At 40.6% G+C, this 25,352-nt stretch overlaps 1 protein-coding gene across 1 annotated transcript in view; it reads right to left on the reverse strand.

Annotated features, from left to right (window-relative positions):
* The window catches only part of LOC135204995 (uncharacterized), a 45,277-nt gene that overhangs the window by 18,662 nt on the left and 1,263 nt on the right, over nucleotides 1-25,352 (reverse strand). Inside the window, exons 2-6 of the mRNA XM_064235224.1 lie at nucleotides 21,454-23,813; nucleotides 17,616-17,694; nucleotides 5,188-7,754; nucleotides 3,990-4,900; nucleotides 111-2,887 (exon numbers count right to left, since the gene is read on the reverse strand). Of these exons, the coding sequence (XP_064091294.1) occupies nucleotides 111-2,887; nucleotides 3,990-4,900; nucleotides 5,188-7,754; nucleotides 17,616-17,694; nucleotides 21,454-23,730 (8,611 nt within the window). The 5' untranslated portion in view covers nucleotides 23,731-23,813. The remainder of the gene's footprint in view (nucleotides 1-110; nucleotides 2,888-3,989; nucleotides 4,901-5,187; nucleotides 7,755-17,615; nucleotides 17,695-21,453; nucleotides 23,814-25,352) is intronic.

Raw genomic sequence — 25,352 nt, forward strand, 5'->3', positions numbered from 1 at the left:
ACCTCAACTTTCTTCTTGTTATCAGATGCCAATGAGTCTACTGAAGAATTTTCAACAACATTTTTCTAAGCACCCAGTATCGCCTCAATCTCCTTTCATCAATTAGTCACTATCCACCACCTCCCCCCCCACCTTTTCACCATCACAAACCACGACAGCGTGAGTGGCCAAGTGACGGTGATACTCCTCCGTGCCTGCACACATCAAGAGGCAGATGCTGCATTCTTTGTAACAAGAACCACCCAAGTCAGACCCATCACTTTCAAATGAGAGCTCGTCTAGATGTGCCTCTACGTGGTCCCAATACTCTGTCCTCGTCTGGAAATGTTTGAGACAGGGTGTACACTCGAACGGCACCGAAACGGTGGTCTCCTTGTAATGTGCGAGGGAGAGCGAGACGTTTTTGTTTCGCTGGAAGAGGTGCTGAGATACATCCTCCTGGATGCTGGCTTGACATATCCAACAATAATTCTTTGCATATATTGCATATTCGGTCTCCATGAGGTTTCGCGGTAAAAGGTCATCCCATCTGCCTGAACCAAGGTAGTGACTCATGAGATGTCTACATAACTCTAACTCTGATAACATGTTTTTTTTACAAACCCTGCATGTATGGTGTTCTCCAGTCATCTCTTTGAGCAAGACTAAGTGAAAAGAGAAGCAGTGTTCTGTCGCTGCCTCCATTTCTTCAAATTTCTGGTTACAAAATTTACACGAGTACGGGTGTCGTGGAATTAAATCTCTGGTGGTTAATGGCTGGCCTCTTTTTTTGTCCCCACTGTTATTCTCTGAATCTTTCAAAGATGAACACTTGTGGAGGTTGTAATCGCGGCGGCTTTTCAAGACCGCCTCACAATTCCCACACACGTGCGAAGGCCTCTCTTCTGGTGGACACTTTGTGCAACGTTCCAAGTGATTTAGAAGGTATCCATGAAACTGGTACTCTAAACCACAATACGGACAAGCGAACGCCGTCTCAACTTTGTGAAACTCTTGGTAATGCTTAAGGACTTCCTCTTTGGACTCAAACAGAAGAGCACACTTGTAACGGCAACGGAACTTTTCCTTGTGGGCGACTTTAAAATGCCTGACCAGCTTTACAGCAGTGAGGAAGGTCATGTCACACGCAGGACAGGTGAAGCACTTCCGCAAGTCCTCCCTTCTGTGCCTCTCTTGATGTCTGTGCAAAGCACTCTGGGAAAAAAATACTTCAGGACATTCATCACAATACATTGCAATCTTGGGTTTCCTCTCTCTGGCCATTCTAACTTTCCCCATTCTAAAATTATCATCAACATCAGAATCACCTGCAAATACGTCGTGGACGTATGGCGATGCAAGAGAACTCATAATCTGAGTCTTTTCCGTCATACTTGAACCTACAAATGTATCCACGGCACAGTGTGTTGATTGACTCGACAAATCGTAAACTGCCGTAACTGCTAGTGGGTCTTCCAGTGGATCAAGCAGTTCTCTTTCAATTTGAGCATTCTGCCCTCTGGTGGGATTCTTAAAGGCTTCCTGCAACTTGGCGATATCTCCCATAGAAGAGGTGGGTTTAATTGGTGTGTGCTCCTGTTGGGGTCTTGGATTTTTAAATGGTCCAGGTGCCTTGCTGTCCCTTTTCATGGAAGAACTGGGGTTACCTGTTTTGCATTTCTTTTTGTCTTTCCTTACTCTGTTTAAAATCTCCTCTGGCTTCTTGTGAGCTTGTTTACGATGGGTTTCCAGTTCCATGACATTTGGAAAACTCTCTTTGCACTCGGGGCAGGTTGAAGAAAACTGAAACTCTTCTTGCTGCAAATTTTCCTCATTGAGAATCCGTTCCCTTGTAACATTCTCCTGTATATGTGACATACTACCTACATAGTCATGAATAACAGATTCCCCAGATGGATTGTCCTCAAAATTTTGAACGTCAGGGGCACACGTGTCTATTGGCTCTTCTTCTTTGACGACTGAAACAAATGGAATCTCCTCAGTTGATGTTCCTGCCAGAGGGTCCGGAAGTGGATCAAGGGTTCTTCTTCCACCTGGAGCATCTAAAATGTCTGCCCCAACCAGACCACTACTGCTTCCACCCACTTCGAAAACAGGATCTTGTTCTATTGTTTTACTCTTGACTAAAGCATTAAGAACTGCAAGGGTATTCTTATTCCTGCTTCGCTTCAGAGAGATTAAGAGCTCTTTGTTTTGGAAGTACTCCACACCCTGGCCAGCCAAGAACTCATCACTGATATCAGCGCTGCTGACTCCTAAATGCTGGGCAATGTGGATTTTCAACTGGAATTTGTTTCTGCTCTCTTTATTACACAACTGGCAGACATACTCACTTCTCTTCGAACACCGAGAGACAACAGGCAATACACCCAGAGACCCACTGGGTCTAATGCACTTGATCTTCAAGGTTGGGTCATTATGCACTTCATCGCGATGGGAAGCATATGCTGCCTCACTGGGGAACCCCTCCGAACAATCCCTGCATATTATTATGCCGTGCACTCTCCGACAGTGAACCTTCAGGGTGGTTTCATTCAAATATTGACCCCTGCAGAGCTTACACACTACGGCAAGCTTCCCCTCCTTGTGAGCGTCTTCGTGGGCTTTGAATCTGTCGCAGCTCTTGGTGGCGAAGCTGCACTGCTGACACTTCAGCCAGGGCTTGTGGGTAAGAACATGATATGGATACAGCAATTCGCTAAAGACCCAACCACAATGCACACATACCTTCCACCCTACTTCCTCCTCCTCCTCCTCCTCCTCCTCCTCCTCCCCCTCCTTCCTCCGCCTCCTCCTCCTCCTCCTCCTCCTCCTCCTCCTCCCCCTCCACCTCCTTCTCCTTCTCCTTCTCCTTTGCCTTCCTATTCGGTCCCTTCTCCGAATCCACCTGATCCATTTTCTTCCCAGAATCCAATTGCACACTGGTGGAAGGTTGAGGGAGCAGATGGGTTCTGGCCCGGGACGGTTGGTGGGGTTCTGCTTGCACCCGAGGCGTCACACGGCGACTTCCCGCGCCTGCAGGCAACATAAGTATCAGAAAAGACTACGAGGAAACCTCCACTTCCCCACAACACCAAATCTTTTCCCATTTCCCAGTGTCTATATTTCAACAAATCAATATATTTTTAAATGCAAATCTAATGACAATTAAAATGGGTGTTTCTACCATGAAACTTTTTAAACGAGTATATTATATACCTGAAAATACTTAATATAGTCAGAGCAGGTTATCGTTTACACCATTAATTTAAAATCCAGGCTTGCCCTACCTAGACATATGCTCGTGAACTCAACATAGTATCTACTGAAACTTCTAAGTACCCTACACACTACACAGGAAAAGCATCGAGCTCACGAGGACCAAACATCACCAAAAAGGAGGTAGTACTTATTACTCAAAAAGACTTCAATCTAAAGCTCAAATGTGCATGAAAAACAACGAACAAATGAAGAAAGCACGTCGAAAATTCCAATTCTGTCAGCCTCTCTACCAAATTCAAATTTATAGACGTGAAAGAACCGTTCCCAGTGGGGAAAAAAAAAAGAATGCCTTGCAGCATTGGATAGTCTTGCACAGTTGCCAACCAGTACACTGTAACTTAAAACATTTCAACAAATACTTCAGTAACTACATCCCAAGTGATCAATAATACAAGTATCATCTACATATATTTGTAAGTATCTGAAAAATCATGATAGTATTCATTTGAAGACTGTACAATCGATATAATAAACATATCTGTACACGACAATGTCTCAAGGTTTCAACATTGCAAATCTCAAACTTTATATAAGTTTTTTTAAAGTTTGCCAAAATAGTTTTTGTCATTTGTTGTCATATTTTCCTAACTTGTAACAAACAAGTCCATATGACACATGTATCAGACTACATTCACACTTGTATTTACAAGAACCAGTATTGCACAAAATAACAAACTCCGCATTCCTTGAGGTATTAATGACGGGGCTAAAGAAATTGCCGTTAAAACGAGTCGAAGCCGATGATCTTCGCAGGACCGCTCTCGTCGTCATCCGGCACAAAGTCGCTTATCTCCTCGCTGGGCGGGTAGTGGGAGCCGTAGTAGTCGCCTATCAGGTCCATCTGCGAGCTGTCGTCCAGGCTGAACATGGAATCGTCGCCCACCAGGCACCCAGGATACGAAAGCGTGTCCGTGTGGTGCATGAAGTCGTGGGCCATGTTTAGACTGCTGATCCCAGACCCCGCAATAGACCTAGCCTTTGATTTCGCGGTCGACGACGACTTGGGGTTCGACTTTGCAGACTGTTTGGGCGCGGCCTTTGTTGCCGGTTTGGCCGCCGCCCCCCCCTTTTCAGGGGGTGGTTTCTTTTTCTTTTTGACCACATTTTTTGAGCCGGACTCGGCCGCTCGTATCTGGGCCTTGAGGGCGGCAGTCCAGCTCAGAGTGACCTTAGTTTTCTTGCTTTTATGCTTTGCATGGCTGACTCTGCAGGCGACTCTAGGGTTTAACCTGAACTTCAAAGCTCGGTCATTTTTCCTGGTCGACAAGATCTTACTTAGCTTACCCTTAATGCTAGTAGTGTCCCCTCTTCTTATATTAATAGCACTCTTTTTCTTCAACATTTTGTCTTGTGGAATTTTGCTAGTTTCACTTGTACCCTTCTTCTCTTCAAAGTCTTTTAGCCTTGTGCGTCTAGGTGTGTCTTGAACGGGGGGCGACTGCACCTCGGTCTTAATTTCAGTCTTGATTTCAGGAACTTTCTTCTCAAATATAGACTTCACTTCACTGGTAATGGAACACCTCTCACGACTGTTTCTGGTATCACGGAACGGCTTGGCAGTGGAACCCTTGCAGATGGACCCCAGGTCTTCTTCATCTTCTGGCTCTTTGTACGATATAGGAATACACCTCGCTTTCCTCTTCAGAGGAAATGTTACTTCATCCGTCTTCGATTCAACTGCCTTCTCTTTCTTTGATGGAATGCCTCTCTTCTTCTTCTCACTGGCCTCCTTTTCATCATCATTCTCTCTTTTCCTGTCGATGACGCTCTCTTTTTTTCTCGCGACGCCGGCGTCCTTTTTCTTTTTCTTTTCCTCCACGACCTCCTCTTCCTCTTCCTCTTCCCCTTCCTCCTTCCTCCTCCGACCTCCTCCTTCTTCCTCCTGCCTCTTCCCTTTCCTCTTCCTCTCCACTCCTCCTCCTCCACCCCTCCTCCTCCTCCCCTCGCCTCCTCTCCGCCTCCTCCTCCTCCTCCTCCTCCTCCTCTCTCCTTGGCATCTTTCTTATGTGACTCTTCCTCCTCTTCCGAGCTTTCCTCTTCATCAGTCTGCTGCTTTGGATGGTCTCCATCGTAGTGACGGTCCAGATCGGCTTTCTTACTGAATAACAACACACACTTAGGACACCTATGCTTTTTGTTAGGGTGGGCATTTTTCTGGTGCTGTTTCAAGCGAAGCATCTTTCGGAACTTAGCCTTACAAGTGCCCTCTGGACAGTGGTAAACCTTGTGTTGTAGTAGGTGCCTGTTGTATGGACCACAGCTCCGGAAAACTCGGCCACAGTGCTCGCAGGCCTTGAACGGATATAACGTTTCGTGAATCTTTTTCAGGTGGTAGGTCATAGACTTCTCTTTATTGAAGGTTATATTACATTTTGTACACCGGAAAAGATGACCCACTTTCAAAATGAACGAAGGTCTCTCTCCCTTATCAGATCTAGAGTTGGTGCCTTCCCCACCTCCTCTCCTCTGGACCACATCTGACTTCTCCGACTTTTCCGACTTTTCCTTTGGCAATACGCTCGACGATTCTAGTTTAGTGGTGCTGTGCCTCCCCCTCGAATGAGACTCCCGCCTTTGGTCTAACAATTTTGGTCGACCAAGAGCCTTCCCACTCTTTTTGCCAAGTATGGGAGTGCTGCGTAATACTCTCGACGATTCCCTGTCCCTGGGCTTCTCTGCAATGTCCTCCATTCTCTCCTCTCGCTTGGACTTCGTCACGGAAGACTTCCTACCAACGAGAGGCTTTCTTCCCAACTTCTTTTTCTTAACTACAGTGTGAATTGGCAAGTGCAGCTTCAGCTGGTACTCACTCCTGCAAACCTTATTGCAGGTACTGCAGGTGAGAGAGATTTCCTTCTCCCGCCTCTCCTTCTCTTTCTTTTCCTTTCGCACCTCAAGCTCATCCTCATCCTCCTCGTCCTCATCGTCCTCCTCCTCCTCCTCCTCTTCCAAATCTTCGTCTCCATCTGCCGCCTCTTCTGCCATCGCGACCTCTTCCTCCTCGGCCTCATTGCGCGAGGCTTTCTCTTTGACAGCTCTCTTGGGTTTCCCAGGTTTTGCAGTTATGGAATGTTCACTTTTCAAGTGATGTTTGAGCTTAAATACATGACTAAATTCCTTACCACAAATATCACAGTTATGGCCGTTCTTTCTGACCACTTCCTCCTCACCCGACGAAGAAGAACTACTTTCGCCATCCTCGTTGTCACTGCCACTAGTGTTCAACTCATTGTCACTCTCAGCCTCAGTCTTCGAACAGCTACGGGTCATTCTTCGCACGGGACGCTTCGCCGCACTTTTAGATTTCGGCTGGGACGACTTGTCGGGTGGCCTGACATTCATGACTTTGCCTCGCAACACCGGCTTCACGTTCCTATTTTTATCACTCGCTACGACACTACTGACTATGCTTTTACTGGACTCTTCTGGTTTTACTTTTTCTTTGCTATCACTAACATTTGGTATCACCTTGCATTTATCACTCTCTCTACACTTGCCAGAGTCCCCAGTACTTGTCTGAGAATGACCAACACCAGCACTTTCAACAACGTCCACTTCACCGGCATTGTCTTTCCCCTCCTCCTTCTCCCCATTCTCAATGATCCCCATCTCTCTCAATCTTTCAAGCCTCTCCCTCTCTATGTTCTCCCTCACCTTCTTCTCCTCAGCCTCAATGGCCTCTCTCAGCTGTTTCTCCATCTCCCGTTCCTTCTCCTCTCTCTCTTTCCTCTGCTCTTCATTCTCCTCTTCGCTGTCCGAATACTCGTGTTTCATGCGCACGTGGTTCATGAGGTGGTGTTTCAACCTGAAAGTCTCCCCGCACTTGACGCAATGGAAATTCGGCTGGTCTCTGTGCGCTCTGAGGATGTGGAATCTCATTCCGTACTTACTCTTCACCTTGACGCTGACATTGCAGATGGGACAGATCTGCTCGGTGCGGTGCGTGTGTTTGATGTGGGCGTTCAGGGAGGCCTTCTTCCTAAAAACAGTGTTGCAAAACTCACAGACTAACTTTAGAAGAAGCCGTTTGACTGAACTGTCAGTGTCGTTGGAGTCGTCATTGTTTGTGTAATGAGGCTGAGATATAGTGACTATCTCTTCGTCGTCGTCGTTAGCGACTACGTCCCGTGCCTTCCCGCTCCTGTAGTCTGTCTTGGCGGCGTCTGCCGTCCCTTTGGATTTCTTATGATCGGTTTTGTTATTCCCAGCGGGAGATTTGTTTAGCTTCAACAGTGAGGATATGAGAAGGTGCTGGGGAGGCGTCGGAGGTCGGAACTTGATGGGGTCGGGGAGGTTCTTCCCTTGCAACCTGCCTTTTGAGGGACTACTTCTGGGCGAGCCCCCACCGGGAGAGAATCCCCTCCGTCCGGAGAGGGGAGGGCGGCCCCTCTTTCGTCCCCTGGCTGGCAGCAGCTGAGCTGGGAAGGCAGGGTAATGGTGGGAGATTGGGAGGGCCTTCCTCGGTAGCAGGAGTCCAGCGTAGTATTCTTTCCCTGGAGAAACAAGTCAAGCATTACCAACTGTTCATGGAAGTGTTCCTCTTCAACTGAAGTTCATACAAGTAGAATGGGGAAGAAGAGAAGCCGTTTGGGAGAGGACTTCTACAATTGTGCCACCTTTTAGAACCACACTTGACATGGCTAATACTATTATTGCTTCAAATTTTGACAGCTTCAAGGCCACCTTTTCCACAACGTTATTGTCACCTCTACGACATTTGCTCATCTTTTTTTTCAGCAGATATGTATTATATAAAATATAGTCAAGATCTCATTTCATGACAAGAACATTAGAAAAGTGATTTCTCCCGATTCCCATTCTACCATTATGAAAAGATCTTCAAGCTTGAATGGTTGCACTTATAAACTATAAGAACAGGCACTCTTATGTAGCAACAGCCACTCTTATGCAAATCCTATTGTCAATGGAACATCAGTCACCTGAATAGAAAATTGGAAGTCTTTCAAATACTTTTTTATATTTTCTGCAAGAATATACTGTAGACTAAGGACACTTGTCATTTCAACTTTTGAAATTAAATCAATCAACTAGATTTGCTCTTAAAAAAAATAAATATCAATATGAAGGTTCTACAATTTGAAAGGCCTTATAACAAAGACTTAGCACATTACTTAGAAAAAAATTATATATAAAACTGAACATCAAAGAATCTTTTATACAATATAAAACTGAACATCAAAGAATCTTTTATACAGATACTTAGGCAACTTAAGCATCACACATAGGAGTCTTACCTGAAGTTACTTCAAAGATTTTGATACACTGCACCGTGCATGCAACCCAGGATTCAATAAAACTAGCGCTAAGGAAATTGGAATAATTCAAAGTTACCTACCCAACTTCATTACCTGTTTTTTGCACTATGTACTACCCGATGGGGGATTTTGGTCTTACACTGCACTCTTTTAAATATTTGCTATGTACATTATGAAAAAAATAAAAAAAATCACAAAGATGTGTCCACAGTGAGGTCTCTCCAGTGTCATCAATTTTACACTCTGGGACATTTCTCGTTAAGTCCATTTAAGGCTTAAACTAGAGGACACAGCTGTGATATTTTCTGGTCTTTGAATGAAATGGTTCCTCTGTCATCTCCATAAACTGTAAAGACTACTTTCTCTGAATCTAGTTTGTGAAAATGACAAAAGCCACCAGTCTACAAAAAAATTCCCAGTTAAAAATTGAACATTGTAACGCTTCGTCACCCTTTAATTGTCAATGCAAAATCTTAAATACACTCATACTGAAACATATAACAAGAGATGAACTAAAAGCTCTCATACTTAAAGACAAAATTGTTCTCCACGTCACGCACATGGCATATTCAGAGAAAATTATGAAAACATCAGTAGAGCAATAAAAATTTAAAAAAAAAATAAATCATAATAATAATAATAATAATAATAATAATAATAATAAATATTATTACTATATTACTATTACTCAAAATACACAGTCACATATCCATGTATAAAATCTGTAATTGCTTAGTAGGTTTTGCACTTACAAAAAGGGCCGCGTGAAGCACTTACATATACAATATATATCAATACATGGCTGTGGATATTTAAACCCAAGAATGTCTAGATAGTTTTTGATCAAATTAATATCAATAAAAAAAACATTACAAACTTAAAGGAATAATCAAAAGTGGCCATACAAGATTGTCCTACATAAAGTTATGATAATAAAAATGTTAAATAAAATATATGACAATAAATAAACAAATGCAAAATCTTAAAATTGGCCACTGAACAGTGAACTGAACCTATATAATTTAAGTTTGCCGAATTTAATTTTTCAGAAGTTCTGAACATTGAAATATGAACCTCCTTTGCAAATGTCAAGAAACAACAGATATCTTGTTGTTTTTGCATAGATAAAGAAGAGACTAAGAATTACAGGGGCATAAATGTTAATTAGTATACTAGACAAGGCATAAGGGGGCAGGACTTTGAATTGCAAAATGAAACGTTATGAGTATTGACAGGGAAAGAACTGTGTTGGGTTTAGAAGAAGAATCAATTGTTTATTATGGAACTTACTAGAGATTTTAGTGTACTGTAAATGTAAACAAGATTTTGCAGCATAGGTCATTCATAATCAACAGATAGGCAATACAAAGGATATTGAAAATGCAATGATTTACTAGTTAAAAAATTAACATGAGAGTAAAGTTTTATGCAAAAGTTGGTCTGAGACAAAGGTATGTTACGAAACCATGGCTGTTTTATTATCTTTCCAAATACATGATTGCAAGAAGTAAAAAAAAATAAAAATAAGGTAGAATATAATATTTTGGTCGAAAGCCAAACCCTGTGACCTATTAAGTCATTCAGCGCTGCAAGGAAAACTGCAAGCAAGAGGTTTAAAAGGTGAAATAAGAGGAAAACCTTGCATTTGCAGTATGAAGAAATTGTTAAAAGAGATTGGAAAGGAGAGAGAATATGAAAGAAGTCAAAACAGAACATTGGCTGTAGAAGCAAAGTTGAGAAAAATGTTGAGTGTTCATTAGGGATAATACGAAAGGAGAAAGCTGAAGGCTGCTGTGAGCAACAGATAGATTTTGATGAAACAGTGCTATGGAAATCAGGAAGATAACAGTAATGAATGCTAATATGGATGATGGAATAATGAAGTGGCTGATTTCTATAGGTAAAAAATTATGGTAGACAAAGAGAAGCAAGTCAAAGAATAAGCAAAGCTGAAGACTGGAAAGATACCTGGAGTGTCTATGGAAACCAAGATTGGATAGTATATTGAATACAAGACGAACTGCTGAGATAAAACTTCACTATGGCTAAATCTGTTGACAAGACCTGTTTGCACAGCACAAAGGCTTGCCATGAACTTATATGGTGGTATGTAAAGATATCTGAAGACAAGATAAAATGGCTACTGCAGGTGACAGAATGGATATGGTATTTTTGAGTGGCTTGAACATTAGACAGAATGGAGGGTTCTACTAATATCATTAGTCTGTAATTCAGAATTTTAGAAGAAATGAGACGACAACCATTATAGGGTGCAATGTTGAATGTACAGAAAAGGACATGAAGGATACTGCTGAAAAGACCATGGTATCTGTACGCTGCTTATATCATCAGTTTGTATGTAGGATTTCTCTCTACAAGATTAGACAGGATATGACATCACTCTCATTATCATCTGTCTAATGTATTTCTGCTTGGATACCCATCTTGTCAAGGAATTCAATTACGCTCTGCATAGCTTGTTGTACACAAGCAGAAAAACTCAAGCTGTCAGTGGCAACACAATGCAAGGCACTTGTTCACGGAACTTCCCAAATCGACTCACCACTTCTCTCAAACACTGTATGGTGGTCCTTCTAAACTCAGTTACTAAGAATTTATTGCCGTAAAAAGTGACGACCTCCTGTCCAGAGGTAAACACCAGTATACCACAGCACTATTTCTGTCACCATTAAGCTCCTCAGTCGCCCCCAAGTCATCGACATCTAAAAAGATTGAATGCTGTCACTTCAAAGGCATCACAGAAAGTGGTGTCAGTTACCTCACAAATAAAAGTATACTGAAGACAGATGACAATCTGAACACTTCAGCTTACTGCACCTATATAAACCATCAAATCAAACCTGCAGATGCTATGACCAGATACAATCTACAAATCTAGATGTAGTAAAACCACCTGTTTATCAGACACACCTAACAGAACAACAAAAGCACCCGTCCTCTTTGCAAGCCGATTGTTTTAAGCCTTTCCTCTCCTTCTTAATTATCAGCATCCTAAACAATTCATAAATCAGACAAGTCTCCTGAAGAACTTCCAAATGGCAACATTTTACCAGCTTTCTTCATTACAAGTGAAAATTGTGTGTAACCAAAGAATGTTGGTCCTTTGAAATGGAATTCTTCACCTAAAACAAATCACCAATTTCCAATATATAGTACAGCCAAATTACCAAAACCTATAAATATAGAGAAACACCCATTAGCCTACCTTTGAATTGTGAAACAATAACAAAAAGTCTCAATTCTGTGCAGGCTGCCCTATTTTGCCATGATTTGAAAAGATCCATGAGGTCCAAATTTGTTTAGTCTAATTAACACAACTTCACACAAACAAACCTTGAGTAACATAATCACATTTACTCATCATCCAATTATCTTAGGAAGATCTTACCCTCAAATACAATTTTCAGGACATATTGAGAAAAGTTACTTCATAATATAGCTCAAAAAACATCTTAGCCTATGAATTTTACATTGTAAATTGCATGCAGCTTATCAGACTCATGCATCTGAGACAACACAGCTTCTACATAACAGAAATGAGTTCAAATCAAGTTAGGAGACTTAAAAGCACAGTAAAATGTGTAAATAGGCAGTGGTGATTAGACTTTAGGGATCTACTACGCACATGCATTGCTACAAGAATAAGCTATGAAATAGGTTACTGTTCTTGCTCCAGTGGCAGCTAATATATAGGTACCAATTACCTAACAATTACTCATGGGCAGAAGGTGAATAAGACCTGAATCACTTATATATAAATACCAATTTGTATATGGATACCAATAAATGACATTGGGGCCTCCCTTATTTGTGCTCTCCAGATTTGCAGTATTTTTCTATGAGAAATATCCATAAATTCCTGGTTTTTTTTATCAATTTCATCATAAAATGCACTTTTGTGATAAAATTATTAAAAAACACTAGTATAAAAATCTCTAATGGGTTTTCTGGAGTTTTAACTAACAAAATATACGCCGTTTTAAGCGTTTTACTGGGGTTCCAACTATACGCGGGGGGTGTCAGGTACACATCCCCGTGAGTACGGGGGGGGGGGGTGTGTGTGTGTGTGTGTGTGTGTGTGTGTGTGTGTGTGTGTGTGTGTGTGTGACCAATGTATAATCATAATTACAGGTTTTATATTATTTTTGTCAATAACACAACTATAACTTTACCTACACAGGTCTAAACAGCACTTCGGCTTCAAGACAAGAGTTCACCACGAAAAAAGCAAAAAATCGAACTGCATTTTACCAGAAAGACCCCGGAACTTTTATATTCTTGCAAAAGATTCTTTAGTGTTTAATACCACACAGACTACCAAATTATAACATTCTTGCAAAAGATACCTTTAGTGTTCAATAAATTGATCAGACTTCAAAATGAGTTGAATTTATGACCTTTTGTTATGCCATAGAATGTAACATTAACCCCCATCTACACAAATTTTCTTAAAAACATAATTTCTCACCCTAAATATGGTACAAATGAACATAAAGCTCTACCAGGATTTATCTAGTCTGCAAGTATCTCCAGCCTCCAAAGTGGACTTTTATAACCGCTGGACTTTCAAAGGACCAAGTAGCGAATAAAAACAGAGAATGAGTTCTGCAAGAAAAAACAATAACAAATTTTGCTGCTGGTGACACTGGCAATATTGTCATGCCAAATGACACTGTACTTTAAAGTATCTTTTAACAATTAACAGCCAATAGATACAGTACAAAAAATTTGTGTGATACTGACAAAAATCCTTGACAGAATAAACACCACAAAATAGGAGAAGGAAGACCATCACAAATCTAACATGTACATACCTTGTACACAAACAAGCTGACATGTGAAGACAAAAATGACTGAGGAAGATGATCATTACTATTATTATTCTCAATACTGTTACTGATCAGGCTAATCTATTGACAAAAATATTTACAAATTAATTTCCAAGTCCGCAGTCATGTTAAAGTAACTATACTCTGTTTTTTTTCCCTCTGTCCATCCACCTGTGGTATTTTCACATGGTAACACTGCGTCTCGGGCTTTCCCGGGCTTTAAATAGTTACGCTACGTGTATGTTTTAGGTAAATAAAAGGACATCTGGGCGTACATTTGCAACTGAAAAGTGTTTTAATAATTTACTGAATGCGAATTACACCGTTAATATTCGAAATAGGATATTATTCAAACCCCGGGACGTAGTGTTACCATGCACAAACACCACAGGCGGATGGACAGATGGAAAAAAACAGAGTATAGTAATCGCAACATGACAATCTGGACTTAAAGAGGGTTAACCTGAAAGATTCGTTCAAAAAAAAAAAAAAAAAAAAAAAAAAATGAATATTACAGTAGTGGTTAAGAACTGAACAGCTAGACAGTGCGAGACCCCAAGTATAAGGTAGTCACGTATCCTGCTGGTGCCCAGCTGAAAGCTGCAAGAATCCACAAACGAACGTATGCTGTAGTCCACTAAAAGGATATGAATAGGCAATAAATATGACTCCGTACTACTGTAGTGGGAAGATGGGTTCGAAGAGTAAACATGAAAAATTTTTAACCAATTTCTCTCTTAAAGGCGGTAAGAAAATAACAAACGGGGTCACAAGTTAAAGAGGGGTATGTGAATGGCTCCACATGTCTCGTGACCAAGCACAGATGCCAATAGTCCCTTGCGCACACAATTATTTTAAACTTTACCGGTTTCCAGCTGGCGCTAAGTATTTATCCTAATCTTAAGACCGAAGGTTTGTTTCGTACATGAACAATTGTATTTTTCATAACTAACAAACCTGAGGTCTAACATTAGGATAATACTAGCGCCAAGCTGGAAACTGGTAGAATTAAAATTAAACTTGTGAGATCTAGGGACTATTGGCATCTACACCAGGTCACGGGGCATGTAGTACCCAGAATGCCCTCGGCGTCCCGTGACCAGCCAGTTACTTCCTACCGCCTTTAAGATAGGACGTGATTACTTTCTATCTATTTTAAAACCGGTTTTAGTTTGCCCGATTTTATTCATTTTCACTTTTAAAGTTCATCCCCAGACCACTGAAAAGTGTTTACTAGATGGAGTTGTGGATTACAGTGGTTGGCTGCTTCCTTCTTTCTCACTCACAGCTGGGTCTACCAAGCAAGCAGAAAGTGGGGATTAAATCCCTAGACCTCAGATATGCCAGCCCTTAAGTGCTCTGTCACTTCACCCTATCAAAACTAACCCCCAAAAAGAGGGGGTAGAGTATTCAAAATACCCCAGCAACAGAACTGGTAAGACTGATCCTAAAACCCTCAGAATGATAAGAGTAGTAAAACAAAAATGGGTACAAATTACACAACACAGAAAAGTAATGAGTAACTAAATAAAATTGTCCTAAAAAAAGGGGGGAATGGTTACCTTTACTTAAACCAAGACCAACAGAACTGTAAATTTGCTTTGCAGAGAAACAAACAGAATCTATATTTGCGTAAACAATGTTTATTTTTATTTACTTGATGGAAAGGGGAATATTAATATACGAATTGATTTTATATTGAATGCCAAGGGGGAGTTTTGGGGTACTTTTCTAAGAGTAAATCATGGTTAATTGTTTATATGTATGTACTATAATTTCTATGATGAAACAAAAGATCAAAAGGCCAGATCCACTAATCAAATTAGGTGACGACTTCAAATGGTCAGTTTTACTCATCTATAGTTTACCTCGAACAATGGAATCCACCATTAAACTTATAACACTAAACTAGTAACTCATTTAAAATTTGTTTCCTATTAACAAACATTTGCCATTCCAGCTAAAAAGTTTTAAATAATGACAGCAAAGAAAATTGACTAAGCTTTCTTAGATGCAAAAGTATGTATTCAATCAAATATTACTATTATCATTTATTCCATGTTTACCCCACATGCTTTTTCCCCGTGAAGACTTTTGAATAGTATGCAGAAAAATGCAGGCTTTATATGAAAATGCATACAAATAATTCTTAACTAGTGTAAATAAATAAAAGACTACTATCTGCTATTTGATAAAAGCAATGTCTAATGCCCAAATATGAGAGAAATACAGCCTAACTGGCAACTTCAAACTTTTCTTTTCAAGAGGCAGGTGACCCAAGATCTCGATCTGTGTAGCATATGCGCTACAAAAAACTAAAATCAATATTTGCACAAACAAAAAAATTTTTTTTCTCCACACCCCGCCCCCCCAAAAAATCATAAGACCCAGACTACCTTATAAACATTCAAAATTACCTCAAGTTAAATATCGCTGGATCCCACTCTAAACTATCATAAGTTTCTGATCAAACGCAAGTGAGGCAGACTTTGGTCATTCAGACAAGTTTGAGTGCTGGCTGATCTTGAACTTTTGAATTGCTTCTTTTCCTTCCCCAACAAAAGTTGTCCAACTTCACTTATCGCTTCATTACATTTTTACTTCCTCATTTGCAAACACATTCTTTGGGCTAGCCTTAAAAAAACAACTGGTCTGTCAAATGTAAGAATGTGACCCCGTTTATTGCACAATGTTTGAAGTACCATAGTACAGTGGACCCCCAATATTCGCATTCTCCGGATTTGCGGATTTCTCTCGGGAATGTTCCCCACATTATTCGCGGAAAATCTGCATATTTGCAGTATTTTTCTATGAGAAATATCCACAAATTCCTGTTCTTTTTATCAATTTCATCATAAAATCCACTTTCACAAGTATAAAAATTTTCAGTGGGTTTTTCTTGAGTTTTAACAAACAAAATAGGCTGTTTTTTCAGCATTTTTATAGGGGTTCCAACTATCCGTGGGTTCTAACTATTCACGTGGGGGTCTGGAACGCATCCCCCGAAAATACGTGGGGACCACTCTACAGTCAGTCACTGGTTATTGGATGGGGTTCTGCTCCAGACGGCACGACGATAACCAAAAATTTGGCGATATTCTGGCAATAACAGCGGCGCTCTTTGACTATCGGCACTGCTGTTAAGTAGGGATTGGTATATGTATGCACCAAAAATCCCATGGTGTCATAGCTAGACAACCGGGGACTTCCTGTAATTACTTGGCATATTAATTACACTGTCTACTGTTGTCTAATTAGGAGAAATGTCTCATGTCTTCTAGCAAAATTAAGTTCCCATGATTTAGACTTGAGATAGGTTAAGTATATATCTTAGTTTTACCAGACCACTGAGCTGATTAACTGCTCTCCCAGGGCTGGCCCGAAGGATTAGATATCTTTACGTGACTAGGAACCAACTGGTTACCTAGCAACGGGACCTACAGCTTGTTGTGAGATCCAAACCACATTGTATCGAGAAATGAATTTCTATCACCAGAAATAAATTCCTCTGGTTCCGTGTTGGTTGAGCCGAGATTCGAACTTCGGATCACAGGGTTGTAGCCGAGCGCGATATGCACTCGGCCAACTTGGAACACTTGATAGGTAGATTACAGCAGTGTTGAGAGAGAGAGAGAGAGAGAGAGAGAGAGAGAGAGAGAGAGAGAGAGAGAGAGAGAGAGAGAGAGAGAGAGAGAGAGAGAGAGAGAGAGAGCCCTAACAAGAAGCTTTGCATCATGTTACAGGAAAAACCACCGCACAGGTAAAGCAGAGAAAAACAAAGGACCCATATCCTTCTTTTCCTTTCACAGTGTTATTGGGTAGTAATGCAGTACAAATCCCAACCCAAGTCTATTCCAAGCCCTCCAAAATGAATTCACCTTGCATGTACATCCCGAAGCTTTCAAGGATAGGAGTGCATGGAGGAAAACTACAATTCTAAGAAATAAATACTGTATAAACACAGCTGACAAACCAAACTCATTAACCCCTCCAAGAAAAAATTCCCCATCTTTTCTAGCAGCTCTATGGCCTCCCAGCAATCTCTACAAGCCACCATTCAGGTTTGCCAAGTCCCTTCCAATTTCCTAAGAAATATGCCAATGGAACAAGACAACACAAATGTTAAAACTAGGCAAAATCAGGACTTGAAATCTACTCGGATTAAAAGATCATGCTGAGACGGTAACAAGGAGGAAAACTGTCAAAATCGTCAAGTGTGTTCACCTACCTGACCACTCTGTTGCGTTCTGCGGCTCCTCAAATTCTATCCCCTGGGGCAGCCCCAAGACTTCGTTTTTATTATAGGCCTGGACGGAAGAAAGAGAAAGAGTAATGACTGCTTTTTTTTCGTAGTTTGTGCTTCAATGATTTCATGATGAATTTATGAGCTGGGATGTGATGAGAGGAGGTGACAAAGGAAGAAATATTCAAAAGAATAAAAAGAACAAAGTGGGAAATAAAAATATGATTGTCTTCATTAAATTACAAAGAAAGGGTGTCAGTAATTAAAAAGAAAAAAAATTAAGGTAATTAAAGGGAAACAAAATTAAGGAACATGATATAATAAGGCATTTAAAAGGGGGAAAACCAACGACGTGGATTGAAATTTAGAAAGGATATATTGTAGCCTGTTGGTAGAGAGACATGGCAACATAATGAAAAAGCACAAAGGGCACCACTTACATTCTGGTAGGAGGACTCTGGGACAAGACAGAAAACTACAAGAAGACAAGGAAGGAGACAAAGAGGCAGGCAGAGAGTGAGCATGTAGAAGGAATGGTTTTAAAATCCTGACACTACAAAAAGACAGAAAAGTCTGGAATTGCAAAGTGGATGAAAATACAAAAGAGAAACAACTGAAATGATGAAAATGATGAAGCTATGAAGTATCTATACTTCAAGAATCTAGAAAAACACTTTCAAACGTGAAATGACAAGACTCCATGAACAAGAGGAATAACACAACTTATTAAAACGTTAAAAGCAGGTGGAGATCTAGTCATTGGATGCTTAACAAAATAAAAAAAATTTCTAAAAAATTACTGCATACGACAGTACTAAGATTTGATCTGCTATAATTTATCGCCATCTGATCAAATTATTTTCAACAACTTCTCTTTTGATTAATTGGTAATAAATGTGAATTTAACCTAAATATGCAAACGCTCACTCACATTAATTGTAACACCATTTTGTCTAAACGTCAAAATGTATCAGAGAGTAACATTAAAAGATATAAATATATCCAAGATGGTAACAAGGAAAATGATAAAAACATAGCAAAGGAGAGAAAAAAAAAAGATAAAAGGACAAAAATAGAGAACAAACAAAGAAATTAGATGAATGAATATAATTATAGCCTATAAAGATAATGTCAATTTAACTCAAAACCACTGTCCACATCACACTTTGAGGTTATAATACATCTCTCAAATTCAAACATCAGCATTAATACCAAAACCAGTCTTCTCATTACACGCCACAAACAGACAGCTAATGTCACAATCCCTTTTGTGCGCATTGCAAAACGGGCATCGAAATCAGGGTCCAAATGAGTGAATATTGCGACTGAAAGCATTTTTCTGGGCTGTAGATCCTTGTCAATAGAGCAAAGAACACATGGCAACTTTTAGAAGCACAGACATTAAAGACTTATGTACCACTGTCAAAAAGAAAGGTACATGCAACAATTTTGTCAAAATGATATAGTGGGCCCTGCTGACAACCACTTTTTCAACCCTGATCCCATAACAGTACTCGTGTAAAATATCTAAACCAATCTCCCCCAAAGGCTGCTGCTGTCTGTGGTAGAGATGATTGGAATAGGGAAATATACGAGTTACAAAGATTAGGATTCTCAAAGAATTATTAGCCCATGTGAGGAGACTTCATGTGCTCACTTATCTCTTGGAGAAGGTTTTACTGTTCATGCCATGTCCTAATGACTTTGTCTAGCTTTCTTTTAAACTCTTTCACACTGTTGCTGTTTACAACTTCTGGAGGCAGTTTATTCCATGTTGAGAGAAAGGAAGTAGGAAACTAAGCAAGTCATGGTTAAGTAATCTCATCTGACCTAAGCATTCTCCTGTCATCTGTTGAGCCAAGTTCCCTAAACAAATCTCCCAAGAGGGACACTAAACTCAACATAATCATTTAAAACACAGCAATGTTATACTTCAATACTTCTTAAACATAGGGTAAACAACCGCAGTCGATCCATCGTCATCGCGTGGCTCGGCCTTATTCACTCTATATTTAATTGGTGAAACAAGAATACAACTACATCTTTAAGCATACCATTCAAATGACTGAAGTTTCATCAACATAATGTGATATATGAAAGCGCCATACGAACTAAAATAAGCATGAGCAGCCTTCCCAGCACTCATTTGAACAATGTTAGCGTATCTATGTAACATTTATTGATCTTACTCAAGATTGCAGTTGTAATCAGCACAATAAAACAACATTTTGTTGCCTGTATTAGTGAAAGTATGAAACTTTTTATTCCCGGGGTCATGGTTTGAACTGAAATTCATTTTTACCTTGTAATCGGTGGTTTTATCCTCACTGCTATCACAACTGAAACTCCACTGTGCTTATTTGATTATACACATTTTGGTCTTAATTCACTCCAAATTGCACTTGAACCATGCTGCGGTTCCTGGTTCCTAAGCGCGCACTCCACAAACACAGTTACAGGCAGCACACGAGTACACGGTTTATGAGGTGCAAAGCTTTATTCCCTTAATTGTTTACTTTACACATTATTTAGTTTAACTTTACTTTGTTACTTCAAAATGTTAATTTAATTCATGTCTATTATCCCTTTTTTGCAACCAAATTAACCCTGAAAAATTACACATATTTCTGAAGTACTTACGAGCAGACGACGCGACGGCAAAATGACTCATCGTTGCCAATCTAGTGGAGCTTCACACACACGCCGATGCATTTACAAACTGTTTCCATGAATTCTAGTTGTCATAGTAATGCAGTAATGATAAAATTGCTGTAATATGTATACGTATATACTTTTTCAGAGGGTGGCCACAAAAGCGGTAGTCAGTGGGGTTGGCCAGTCCAGTTGGTTGTTTACCCTATATATGGGTAGTAAGAATGTTACAATAACAAGCTACCTTTCCAAAGTACTTTCAAGTTAATAATTTCCTAATTAAATGATCATCAATACTCAACATAAGCACAACTCTTACAAAACATGCAAGCTCCCACACATTAAAATACTCACTAGCATCTAGAAATGTGGAACGGGGACAGGAAAACAAAGCAATCGCAACAGAAAATCAACGAAGGATGAGATCCATTCATAGAAACGAATTTATGTCATAAGAAAAGCCGTCACCAACTTAAGACGTAATCCCATTCCTATCTGCAAATATCCTCTTCATTTAAGAGTTTGTTAATCAAACAATCTGCAAAACTTGTAGAAGTCACAATGACCGACATACAGTACAACATTCACAGCGCAATAGCGTAGCCCATAAGACGTATCTCGATTTATATTTTGTTACCCAAACTAAATATTTACACAGCGCTCAGCCTATTACAGATTGACTCTTAATTAAATTGAAAGAAAATGGTTAAGCACACATTACCAAGGCTATTTTATTTTTATTTAGAATTACTACTGGCTTTGAGATTATCAGCAGCTTGTATTTGCTTCTAAACAGACCAATTTGGATTCCCAAAAATGTTACTTAGTGAAAATATTACAAATTACAATGACATAAAACCTAGGAACTGATACACTAAGAATCCCATCGCTAATGATATATACATCCTAATGATGCTTTCATCTAGATGAATTTTCAAGAGATATAATATTTGATGCACTACAAGGAATGGGGGGGGGGGGGTCTACTGTACCAGCGGTAGGGGTTAGGACAGGATTAAGGCAGGTTATGACAGGATACAATATTATTTTTGTCCTCTCATTCCACATTTATTTAAAAAAAAGAAAACAAAATATGACAGGATACAATATTATTTTTGTCCTTTCATTCCACATATTTGAAAAAGAAAAAAAAAATGAAACCAATGCTTACATGAGGAGGAGACTGCAAATGCCTGTATGGGGGTCTTGGCATTGCAGGCTGCAGGGCAGTGGATCGACCCCTGGTCTGAGCCCCAAAGGGCCGTGGGTAGTGCGGAGGGGAATTGGTTTCCACAGCGCCAGCGTTCGCAACGATTGCCAGAGGATCGCACGAGTCTGGGTCCGGCACGGCATTCCCGAGGGGAGAGTTACACTCCTCCTCCAACGCAGAAACCATGATGCAGGTGAAATCGACCTCGATCTCGCACTTTTCCGGCTCAAAGTTCCCGAACTCGGTCGCAGACGTGTGGATGCGCAAGTGGATTGTCCCTTTCGAGAGCAACACCTCCTTCAACTTCAACGCGTCCCACAATCCGTGGCCGTTTTTCACGGGCAAGACTTTGAACACCACACTCCTGGGGTCGTCCATTTTGTCGCCCTCTTTCTCCCCATTCTCCAGCTTCCTCCTCTTGGCACTGGGCTCGACGTCCTCGCTCGAATCCACCTCACAACTCTCCTGGTTCACCCGAGGTGCAGACGAGCTGATGTCCGTCAGCTGTCTCTCCGCTTCCATCTCGTCGTCGGGAGGAAAGTCTGCCACGCCGTCCGCTGCTCCAATCACACTGTTGATGACCAGGCCGCCAATGCTGTCGGCTTCGTCAGCACTGCTGTCGATGAGACTCAGGTCGGCGGTAAAGGACGGATCATTCAAAATCGAAGCCTCCTGAACCTCCTCTAGCGGCTGCAAGCTTCCACCGATTGTCACGGGCTGAAGAGGTTCGTCCGAATCATTCAGCAACACGGAACTCACTTTCCTGGCGACGCCACTCACTGCTTTACCATCGCCACATTCGGTCTTGTTGCTCCCATCCTTTGAAGTCGCAAACTCTGGGAGAGAGCTCTCCGCCGGAAGAGAGGTCTCTGGCAGAGGGTTCTCCGGCAGAGAAGTCTCTGGGAGAGTCTTCTCCTTAGCACTTTGCACCTCAGACTTATCATGCACTTCGTCCATTCGCTCAAGGGTCTTTTCCAATTCACTCAACTTTTCAGCATCATTGACTTCGTCCACGTCCATTGCCTCGGTTTCACAAGTATTAGAAGTGTTCTCTATCTGGGACAGCAAGTCCGTGTTTTCCGTCAGCGAGGCCAAGTCTGCAGCCACAGTTCCACCACACAAATACTTTTCCTTTTCGCCAGTGTCTGTCATATTCACGTCTTTACACACCAACAGGGAATTTGCCACGGTGTCTTTTGAAGGATCTGCTACGGTAGAATTTGGTAAACTTAACGAGTCTTCCGATGAATTTTGCATTTCCGAGGGCAACAGATTTAGCAAGGTGTTTTCACTGTTTGAACCACCACTCCCCAAGCAATTTTCTGGCTGAGATTCCATAGCAAATTCTGCTCTGAATTCCGACAGTGGAGATGGTAATTCCTTTGCTACCAGCTCGGAACACACTGGCTCGACTACAGGATCTTCAGGCTGCAAAATTGAATGTCCCACACTGTTTGTTTTTGAATCCTGAACTACACCGTTTGAACAGTTCGTGCCTTCCCCACTTGCAAAGGAATGCTTCCACCCACCTCCATCAAACTCTTTGGCAGGAGGACTTGCCAGAGGTGGATCCACAGCTTTCTGGCCTTCGTCATTTGCATTCATCAAATCACTCATGCGCTCTGAGGTTCCATCTACCTGTTTTTCAAGAGAATCAACCAGGGGAACAGTAGGGGAATTCCCAATATCTTTGGAGTGGGTTTCATTCCGATTCCGAGAATCCATCATGCTGGCCGAAGACACGGGAATATCGCCAGGCTGTTCCAAACAATCAGAAATTTCACGAAAGTTCAAACTCGTCGAGTTGACGATACTGGAAAATGTGTCGAGGGAATTTTCCGACATGTCGGGAAGTTCAGCATTACTACCAGAATCTACTTTCTGAATACCTTCCAAGACACCAGGAAGCGACAAAGGATCTGGCTCTATCGACGCATCTTTGCCTAACGGTGGCGAGTTCAGGGAGTTCACGCCGCCACTCAACAGTCCCCGAATCACGGCATCTTCAATACCCTCGTGCGGGGTTGGCAACGGAGGCGAAGGGGTGGCCGGGGTGAAGCTGAAGGTGGGAGGCTGGAGGAACCTTGACGAAGAGGTTTCGGCCGTTGGGGGCAGAATGTCTCCGGGAGAAAGGATGTTTGAGGAAGGGGAAATGTCCGGTTGGACCGGCGCACCACAGGCAGCGGACCTTGCCTCATTGCCATCTTGTGGGGACTGAGAATGGAGTGCGTCTGCCATGTTACAGGTAGAAGGAACATCACAGTTACTATACACCAATGTCAGTGCATGACGTTCCGTGTCTGGCAGCAAAAGAACCACACCTGCCGGGAAAAATTCAATGAGAATTACATGGCTGACAAAACTTTGGGGATGTTAATACAACTAGAATGGTGTCATAAAATATCTAAAATAACGATAAAATTAGTATGTATCATTAATGATGAACTTTATTAACATTCTTAAATGTTAAAGAAACATACATATTCCCTCTACATATAAACACTTCAAATTAATGTGTCAACTGAGCATTTCATAAAGAACACATTAATATAATCATATTAAAACTAGAATCCTGCAATACTATAAAGACATTCAGTAGCTTATCTAGTAAGTATATTCTAAAAGTAAAATGCTGCAATACATACTAATAAAAAAAAAATTAAATGGCTTATCTAGCAAGCAAAGCTTGTACTCCACATTTCTTCTATATAAATACATATGTGAAAAGGATATACTTTTGAATGAAAATATGAATGAAACATGACAAATAAGTTTACATATATCAAATATAATGCATATTCTATATCTGATCAATTGTGGAACTGGAAAATAACAAGTCAGTCACAAATTCTTTCCTTATATGATAGATCAACATCTGGAAAACTTTCACCGACATTATTTTTACAATGCTAATATTTTTCCTTTTTGACAGGAGGACTACCCACTGCAATGAGCGATTTTAAAATTCTTAATTTTTCTGAGTTTTCAAAGCTGTATTAAATGATAAATAACACAAGAGATAAGAAAACTGTTAAAGCGATTAAAACAAATAATGAAGTATTTTTACAAGCAATCAACTGCCAAAGAAAAATTGCATACAAACACGTACAATCATTTGGGCTACAATCAATTGGAATCTCTCTCTCTAATAATACAAATGACAGAATGCTTTGCTCACAATTTATCTGTCCCTCTATGATCCACTAGAAAGGACCAAATGAAAAACCAACTTAACCAAACTAAGTCTGGTGTAAAATGTATTGGGCAAGACAACCTATTTTACGCAAGTCAAAATCAACTGAAGCTACTATGGATCATTTTCTTAATAATCCATGTGTTTAAGGTCTAACCAAAGGAGAACTAGTCAAAACGCACTCACCCATATCTCACTACAGCAAATTCACACTAGGTGATATATGAACACAGGACTTACATTCATTTTGGCAAGTTTTGAAAATTTTTAATTTTTCTATGGTCAGCAACATGCATGATGCGAGGCTTTGGATTGTGTAGATAAGTTGATGATTTTCTATATTTGTGACATTACATCATGCAAGAATAAACTTAGAATGAGAAACTTTAAATGTGAATTGTTTTGTTTGTTGTTTATACGTTGCATGGAACCAGTGGTTATTCAGCAATGGGACCAAAAGCTTTATATGACTTCCGAACCAGGTCGAGAGTGAACTTCTATCACCCAGAAGTACATTTCTATCACCCCGCAATGAAATGCCCCATGAATACACTCGCGGCCACCAAGGTGACAGGCCAAGACCATACCAATCACACCACTGAGGCGCAAAAGATGTGAATCGTGAGTTTGTAAAATATGTTAAAAGTGTAAAGGAGTTTAATGTTAT

Source organism: Macrobrachium nipponense, chromosome 48, assembly GCF_015104395.2.
Source record: "Macrobrachium nipponense isolate FS-2020 chromosome 48, ASM1510439v2, whole genome shotgun sequence".
In the NCBI taxonomy this organism is placed as follows: Eukaryota; Metazoa; Arthropoda; class Malacostraca; order Decapoda; family Palaemonidae; genus Macrobrachium; species Macrobrachium nipponense.